The 9,467-nt window shown below is 43.4% G+C and overlaps 1 protein-coding gene across 2 annotated transcripts; it reads left to right on the plus strand.

The window, feature by feature from the left end:
* Positions 1-1,701: 1,701 nt before the first annotated feature.
* On the plus strand, positions 1,702-9,135 carry LOC134088365 (CD209 antigen-like protein C). Of its 2 annotated transcripts, XM_062542295.1 has the most exons (7): positions 1,702-1,905; positions 3,529-3,716; positions 5,244-5,360; positions 6,281-6,538; positions 6,937-7,100; positions 7,351-7,487; positions 8,952-9,135. In XM_062542295.1, the coding sequence occupies exons 2-7, from the start codon at positions 3,626-3,628 to the stop codon at positions 9,103-9,105; spliced, it is 921 nt and encodes a 306-aa protein (XP_062398279.1). In that variant the 5' UTR covers positions 1,702-1,905; positions 3,529-3,625; the 3' UTR covers positions 9,106-9,135. The 2 variants fall into 2 exon arrangements, with proteins under 2 accessions (XP_062398279.1, XP_062398280.1); XM_062542296.1 differs by lacking the exons at positions 1,702-1,905; positions 3,529-3,716 and adding an exon at positions 3,969-4,043.
* Positions 9,136-9,467: the final 332 nt, after the last annotated feature.

Below are 9,467 nucleotides of genomic sequence, written 5' to 3' on the forward strand. Positions count from 1 at the left end.
TGTGTGTGTGTGTATGTTTGTGTGAGTGTGTGTGTTAGAATGTAAATATGGGCGTGTCTGCATATGACAGTGTGACAGAGAAAGAGAGAGAGAGTGTGTGTGTGTGTGTGTGTGTTTGCATGGTCCTGGTTATCATCTTCACACACATCAGTCGACTTAAATGTTAATTGGCTGCCCTGAGTGTAGGTCTCAAGAATAGCAGCTTAGCTTTCAACAGGCCCGTATTCATTATGAACACCACACACACACACACATACGCTCTCTCCAACCGCCTGTATACATTATGAACACGACACACACACGTACTCTCTCTCCAGCCGCCCGGATTCATTATGAACACGACACACACTTTCTCTTGTTCCAGCCGCCCGGATTCATTATGAACACAACACACACACTCCCTCTCTCTCCAGCCGCCTTTATTCATTATGAACACGACACACACACACTTCCTCTCTCTCCAGCCGCCCTTATTCATTATGAACACGACACACACACGTACGCTCTCTCCAATCGCCTGTATTCATTATGAACACGACACACACACCTACACTCTCTCCAGCCGGCCGTATTCCTTATGAACACGACACACACTTTCTCTGGTTCCAGCCGTGCTGAGTCCTTGGAGCCCTACAGAGAGAGACGCCTGGTCTGACCCACATCTGATCCAGAGCCAAGTGCATCATGGGTAAGCAGGCCACTGGAAACCATACTGCATTGTGGGTAAGCAGACCACTGAAAGCCATACTGTATTGTGGGTAAGCATGACCACTGGAAACCATACTGCATTGTGGGTAAAAAGGGACCACTGAAAGCCATACTGCATTGTGGGTAAAAAAGGACCACTGAAAGCCATACTGCATTGTGGGTAAAACGTTTATCTGAAACTCACCACTGGCAGTTTGGCACGTCAGGGAGCACTGCGGGTGCAGCAGTCCGCCTTGTGGTCATATCATAAGATGATGTCATAATGATGTCATTATGATGTCATTATGATGTCATAATCACAATGTAAAGTCTATGGGGGAATTTTAATCGCTTTTAGTTCAAAAAGTATAAAAGTTACAAAGATGAAATTTACAAAGCTGAAGTCACCTAAGTAAGACCTACGCAGCGCAGTTTGAATGAAGTCTTCTACGTTAAACAGTTGCAGCCGCATTAAACGCACAAATTCGTTAGAATAAAAATAAAAATAAGAAGATATCGGATAACTCTAAAAATGAATTTGGTAAGCAGAATAATAATAGTAATAAGATGAAGAAGCCTAGGAAGATCAGTACAGTGCATTTTCATGCACTGTTATGATCTACCTACAGTATCAACATCAATTAAACTATCTATCATCTACTCACTGTATCAATATTCATTCAATTGTCTTTCTATCAACAACTTTTAAGCTCTCCATATTCATATTTCAAACTGTCTACCTTCACACTTTCAACTTTCATTAAACTATGCAACCACCATGTCTACCCTAGCAACACCTTAGTAACCATTTTGCATTTTCATGGACTGGTAATTCCTTGGAATAGTATTTCTAGTTACTGTCTCTATTTCAGTATCTGATTTTGACATGTAACTGTGATATTCTGATATTCCTCCCACACTGATCACATGTGGACTTGGGCACACGGTCTGAATGAGCCGTCCTATTTGAGCTGCTATTGATTGGGGAGCAAAGGTCATTGGTGCCCACGGACAGATGGGAAGAAGCGGACATACTCAGAGCACAAAGCACACAGCAGCACACGACTCTGAACATCTGGAGATTCTGGAAAACACTTGACGAGTCAGAACATCTGGGAGTTCTGGAAACTCTGGACTGATCAGAACATCTGGCTAGATGTTTCTAGAAAACACTTGACGAGTCAGATTCTGGAAAACACTTCACAAGTCAAATAATCGGTGAGTTCTGGAAACTCTGGACTGGTCGAATACAACTTTGATATCAAATATTCTTCAACAATCACACACACATACCGACCCACCCACACACACACACAGTACAAAATGACAAGCAGTGTGCTGAGTAAGCACTGACCCTAACCATAGGCAAGTTTTTAAAAAGTGGACAGTTGTTTACATGTTTACACAGTTGCTGTCTTGTGGGCAATTCGTATCATGTTTTTTTTGTCCCGTTTAAGAATAACTCTGGTGATCAGAGTACTGTGGCTATTAGAGCTGGTGATGTCAGACTGCATCTGTGTCAGTTAGCACACAAAGCCTATCAAACAGTATTCACCCCCCTGGATAGTTCCCCTGGATAGTTCCCCTTGGTAGTTCCCCTGGATAGCTCCCCTTGGGTAGTTCCCCTGGATAGTTCCCCTGGATAGTTGCCCTTGTATTAAACCCTCTAATGTACACAGCTGCGCAATGGCAACGTACCCTTTTACTGGCAAGTTCAAAAATAAATTTGAACATTGATCGGCTTTTACAAGGAAAGTGGGACATTCTTTTAACCAGTGGTGTGCTTGGATGACATCACATTACATCACTGCAAAAACAGCTTATTTTATCAAATCTAACCAAGTCTTTTTAATCTTGTATCAAGATTAAAACTTTAGTTGGTATTGTTTTGAGTATAAAGAGACTTGGCTAAAATCATTTGACTTTATTTAAAGGAATAGTTCGGAATTTTGGACATAAGACCTCATTTCCAACTTTACCGAGGTGATATAGGTCGGTGGAGACCGTTTTAATCGTGTTTAACCCCTTCTTTCAGTTGCAGCGTTCCCTTTGCTAATGCTGGTTCTGAGCTAACGCATTTCAACGGTAACATCCAAAACTTACCAAAACCGTCTTACTCACTCCACAGCACACCCGAGACAAGTCAATTAAAACGTCAGACTATCGATATACATGTCCGTGTTGATAGAATAATTTTAGAAATAAAACTAACCTTGCAACTCAATGATTTATTACATTTTGAGGGACTAGTTTCTCAATATCAATCCGCTACTGCCATACAGGGAACAAAGTAGGCTATTGCAATGCGATGCAAGGTTAGTTTTATTTCTAACATTGTTCTATCAACACAGGCATGTGCATCGATAGTCTGACGTTATAATTTATTTGTTTCGGGTGTTCTGTGGAGTGTTTTCAGTGGCAGGCTGGATGTTACCGTTGACTTGCGTTATCTCGGCACCAGGTTAGCACGAGATGAACGCTGCAACTCAAGGAAGGGCAGAAATTCACTGAAAATGGTCTTCACCGACCTATATCACCCCGACTAAGTTGGAAATGAGGTCCTATGTCCAAAATTCCAAACTATTCCTTTAAGAAGAGTTTGACTTCTTTTAAGACGTCTCATCCTGAAAACAAGCCAATTTGGCCGTCAGTGCGTTGAGTAAATACATGTGTCTTGATAAGACTCCTTTAAAGTGGAAATGAAACCATGTCCATGTGATAGGATGTAATTGTTTTTTTTTACATCATCTAGAAACATATTTACAAAACCACTGCTGAAGCAATGATCCAATGATTCCTCCATTCATGTCAGTGTTTATGCTTTTGGATGTGTGCCCACAGGTGGGATGGGATCCTGAATTGAGACGAGAGTCAGACAGAGAGACAGAGAGACAGAGAGACAGACAGACAGACAGACAGACAGACGGACGTTGTCCCAATGGTGAACACAGGACAGTCCCGTCTTAGGGACAGCAACCAGTTTGACGACTTGAACGGCGAACATGACAGCATGGACAACATGCAGAAAGGCAAGTATACACGGCAGGCAAGTCTGTAATATGATATCACAACAGGGTCAGCCCTATGTTCCCACAGTCCGAATGTTCTCAAGAGGACAGGAAGTGGCCATCCATAAACTTCCCACAAAGATTAGAGCATGGAATTGTCCAAAATCTTTTGGTTAATGCTGAAGAATTCAGAGTTCCTTTCGTTGGAACAAATGGGCCAAGCCCAGCTCGGGAATGGCCCCTTCCTGTTCCAACATGACTGTGCACCAGGACAGTCCCGTCTTAGGGACAGCAACCAGTTTGACGACTTGAACGGCGAACATGACAGCATGGACAACATGCAGAAAGGCAAGTATACACGCCAGGCAAGTCTGTAATATAATACACGTCAGGCAAGTCTGTAATATAATACACATCAGGCAAGTCTGTAATATAATACACACCAGGCAAGTCTGTAATATAATACACACCAGGCAAGTCTGTAATATAATACACATCAGGCAAGTCTGTAATATAATACACACCAGGCAAGTCTGTAATACTGTATAATACACGCCAGGCAAGTCTGTAATATAATACACATCAGGCAAGTCTGTAATATAATACACGCCAGGCAAGTCTGTAATACTGTATAACACACGCCAGGCAAGTCTGTAATATAATACACATCAGGCAAGTCTGTAATATAGTATCACAACGGGGTCAACCTGGAGAACATCAAGCACCCCACAGACCAGAAGACCAGAAGAGTCCATTCTGACCAGTACACCTTGTAAAGGAGACCAAGTTACTTTTAAAAAGTTGCACTTTTAGTAACCAACCCCACATTTTCACAACCATGAACTCATGAGCTTGTTGCTTTGTATGATGTTGTGTAGTTTAGATTTTAGACACTAATGATCAGTTGCTCTCCTCTGCAGTGTCTCTGTTTCCTGTGTTTAGACACTGATGATCAGTTGCTGTCCTCTGCAGTGTCTCTGTTTCCAGCGCTGTGTGTTTAGACTAATGATCAGTTGCTGTCCTCTGCAGTGTCTCTGTTTACAGTGCGGTGTGTTTAGACTAATGATCAGTTGCTGTCCTCTGCAGTGTCTCTGTTCACAGTGCTGTGTGTTTAGACTAATGATCAGTTGCTGTCCTCTGCAGTGTCTCTGTTTACAGTGCTGTGTGTTTAGACACTGATGATCAGTTGCTGTCCTCTGCAGTGTCTCTGTTTACAGTGCTGTGTGTTTAGACTAATGATCAGTTGCTGTCCTCTGCAGTGTCTCTGTTAACAGTGCTGTGTGTTTAGACACTGATGATCAGTTGCTCTCCTCTGCAGTGTCTCTGTTTACAGTGCTGTGTGTTTAGACACTGATGATCAGTTGCTCTCTGCAGTGTCTCTGTTTACAGTGCTGTGTGTTTAGACACTGATGATCAGTTGCTGTCCTCTGCAGTGTCTCTGTTTACAGTGCTGTGTGTTTAGACACTAATGATCAGTTGCTCTCTGCAGTGTCTCTGTTTACAGTGCTGTGTGTTTAGACACTGATGATCAGTTGCTGTCCTCTGCAGTGTCTCTGTTTACAGTGCGAGGCTACGGCTCCTCCAGACGCTATCAGCTGGCTACAGGAGTCCTGGGTCTGCTCAGCGCTGCTCTCCTGATGGCTGTGATCGCCATGGCTACACAGAGTGAGTATGATATGATACTGTACTCAGTGAGTATGATATGATACTGTTATATGATACTGTACTCAGTGAGTATGATATGATAGGGTACTGTACTCAGTGAATATGATATGATACTGTACTCAGTGAGTATGATATGATACTGTACTCAGTGAGTATGATATGATACTGTTGTACTCAGTGAGTATGATATGATACTGTACTCAGTGAGTATGATATGATACTGTACTCAGTGAATATGATATGGCTGTACTGAGTGAGTATGATGATACTGTACTCAGTGAGTATGATATGATAGGCTACTGTACTCAGTGAGTATATGATATGATACTGTAGCCTACTCAGTGAGTATGATATGCTACTGTACTCAGTGAGTATGATATGATAGGGTACTGTACTCAGTGAGTATGATATGATACTGTACTCAGTGAGTATGATATGGCTGTACTGAGTGAGTATGATGATACTGTACTCAGTGAGTATGATATGATAGGCTACTGTACTCAGTGAGTATATGATACTGTAGCCTACTCAGTGAGTATGATATGATACTGTACTCCGTGACCCTTCAGATCTCAATTTAAAATGTCAGTAGCCCATTTTTAAAATGTTTTATTGTCGATAACTATAGCAGTTTAGTTGTCCTCAACTGTCTCTGTGTATCCAGTGAACGGCATGTTGTCCTCAACTGTCTGTGTGTGTCCAGTGAATGGCGTTTGTGTGTCCAGTGAACGGCATGTTGTCCTCAACTGTCTGTGTGTGTCCAGTGAACGGCATGTTGTCCTCAACTGTGTGTGTGTGTCCAGTGAACGGCATGTTGTCCTCAACTGTGTGTGTGTGTCCAGTGAACGGCATGTTGTCCTCAACTGTGTGTGTGTGTCCAGTGAACGGCATGTTGTCCTCAACTGTCTGTGTGTGTCCAGTGAACGGCGTGTGTGAGAGCCAGTCGTCGCTGAACATCACAGCAGTGCAAAGTGAGCTGAAGCTGTTGAGAGACGAGCGCGTCCGTCTCACGGAGTCGAGGACATCCCTCCAGCACGACTATGACAAAGCCCGCGCTGACCGAAGCCTTCTACAGGCACAGGTGGACAGAGAAAAGGCCATGAGTGACCGGCTGCTGGCACAAATCAAAACCCTGGAGGAGCAGAAAAAGCAAGAGAATGTCCGTGTTTTGCAACTTGGTACGCTGTTTGTTTTTCAGTCTGCCGAATACCAAACACATGTATTAAAGCATACTCTGGTCCATAATGAAAATGGAATGTTAATGTTGTCTAACTCTTCAAGATAGAGCCTTGGCTGTGTTGTAAATATTGACTAGCTAACCTTGCCTGTAATGTTAGTGTTGACTATAGCTAATCTTGCCTGTAATGTTAATGTTGACTAGCTAGCGTTGACTGTGTTGCTAATGTTAACTAGCTAGCTTTGGCTGTGTTGCTAATGTTAACTAGCTAGCGTTGGCTGTGTTGTTAAAGTTGACTAGCTAGCGTTGGCTGTGTAGTTAATGTTAACTAGCTAGCGTTGGCTGTGTTGTTAATGTTAACTACTGTAGCTAGCGTTGGCTGTGTTGTCTGGTCTGTAGTGCGCAGCTGTGAGAGATGTCCTCCAGGATGGGAAGTGGTGAATGACACCTGCTATTACTTCCCCATTTCGAGTGGAATTCAACGCAAGGGCTGGGACGATGCCAGGGCAGACTGTATCAGGCAAGGGGGCGACTTGGCCATTGTGGACACCTTGCAGAAGCAGGTAAACTTGTAAGACAATAAGGGGACAGATTTGAACCCTGAACTATCTGACATGTACGTGAGGTTATGTCACTTCAATTGGACATAATGTCAGTAACTTCAAAGCTATGTTAGATTGTCTCAGTGCACTGTGTGCTCTCTCTCTCTCTCTCTCTCTCTCTCTCTCTCTCTCTGTGTGTGTGTGAGAGTGTGTGTTGGAAGGGAACACCCAAATGTCATATCAGACTGACCTTAAATCCTCGTATGTGCAGACCTTCATAGTGGGAGTTCTGAAGGCCCTCCACAGTGAAGGTTTCAGCTACAGATATGGATTCTGGATTGGACTGAAACGGAAAGATGAAGAACAAGGGACCTGGCACTGGACGAATGGCTCATTACTTGGCACCGGGTAATCGTCACAAAATACTATTATTAAAGGGATAAGCCAAACCGAATGTCGCTGCGGCAGCTGCGCAACGCTTCAACAACACTTTACTAACATTTCCGGAAAGGTATTGACTCGACTAAATTCATTCTGGACTCTCTATCCGACCACATAAAGACGTGGGGATACTTCGGTTTGGCTTTAGGGACCCTCTACTCACTACCACGTAAGTGTAGTGTTGTTTGGAACAGTAGAAGAGGTATAAAAATAGCGTTTTGTAGTGGTGAAAGGACTTGCCCCGGTCACTTCCAGGCTAACGAGTTTTGGCTAAAAACGGTGAACTCGAACTTTCTCAAAATACATCTGAATGACATGATTTTGGTGTCAACTCAACGTATGTACTCCCAATAGTCCGAAAAATTGATCTAAAGTGCATTTCACTCCGGATTATCCCTTTAATGTTGCTATTGATAGCTCTAGTCTACTATACGGAATGGCCTTCCATCGGCCCATAGTGGCTTTGTTGACTAGTATCGATATGATAGCCTTCCATCGGCCCATATGGCTTTGTTGACTAGTATCGATATGATAGCCTTCCATCGCCCCATAGTGGCTTTGTTGACTAGTATCGATATGATAGCCTTCCATCAGCCCATAATGGCTTTGTTGACTAGTATCGATATGATAGCCTTCCATCGGCCCATAGTGGCTTTGTTGACTAGTATCGATATGATAGCCTTCCATCGGCCCATAATGGCTTTGTTGACTAGTATCGGCCTACCGATGTCAGTGGCTGATGTGTATCTTATGTCGCACCAATTTAGCACTAGCTAAATCTTGTTCCATGCACAAACTGGCAAATTCAGATATGGTCCTATGACTTAGTTCTATTACATTTTAATATAACAAATATTATTGTTTCCCCGCCTCTAGAGGGTAACCTATAAATAGAATTTAACAATCAGTACCGTCATTTCCCAACTATTAGCCGCAACTTATATATTGATCTTGCAAAATTTCACTTACCTTCGCAGACTGATCACATTTGTTTCTATAGCCTAAACAGAGCACTGTGTAGCGCTGTCTCTCAGTAGCAATAGCCTGTAACCTGCGTTGTGTGGAACCACCGCGGTCCAGCCCTGCACACGCCCGGACTCGAACTCGCGAAACAGCAGCACCTCGGATCGGGAGTCGAGCGCGCTAACAATCCAGCTAAAAGCCCAGGCTACTAGCTTTCATGCCAGCAGCGCTCTTGAGGCGTCGGGAAGTGAGGTTTACTAACGTTCCACAGCACAGCTAACTAGCTGGCACCCGTTACACGCCTTTGCCTAATTGCTTTTGAAATTCTGGAGAAAACATGTGTGCTGTGTCTGTTTCTGGCCCTATTGCTGCTCCTGGTTACTGTGTGTTGTTTCTGGCCCTATTGCTGCTCCTGGTTACTGTGTGTTGTTTCTGGCCCTATTCCCGCTCCTGGGCGGCCCGGTTCAGGTACTGGATGGATGGCGAGCCCAATGATGACTACGGGTATGAGGACTGCACCGCTAGCTACCCCACCGTCAACATCCTGAAGAGCTGGAACGATGCCCCCTGCCGCCATCCGCTGAAGTGGATCTGTGAGAAAGAAGCGACAGCAGCATCCTAGACCAGCAGGGGATGGATCAACATCCTAGACCAGCAGGGGGTCAGCAGGGGGTCAGCATCCTAGACCAGCAGAGGATGGATCAAATGGAGATTAATTATTATTATTATTATTATTATTATTATTATTATCATCATTATTATTATTATTTTTTTTTTTTACTTAAGACATTCAAAGCCCAGATCTAGGAAAATGCTGAAATGTCAACCCCTTGCTGAAAGGGATCTACAGTATGAGAAACCAGTAATCTTCCCTGTAATACCAAAATGTATTCACATTTATGCATTTGGCCGACACTCGTCCAAGGCGACTAACAACAATGAGAATCATTAAAGCTATTAACATTTAAGCATTTTAACATGTAA

The sequence above is a fragment of the Sardina pilchardus genome, chromosome 8 (assembly GCF_963854185.1).
Source record: "Sardina pilchardus chromosome 8, fSarPil1.1, whole genome shotgun sequence".
Taxonomy (NCBI): Eukaryota; Metazoa; Chordata; class Actinopteri; order Clupeiformes; family Clupeidae; genus Sardina; species Sardina pilchardus.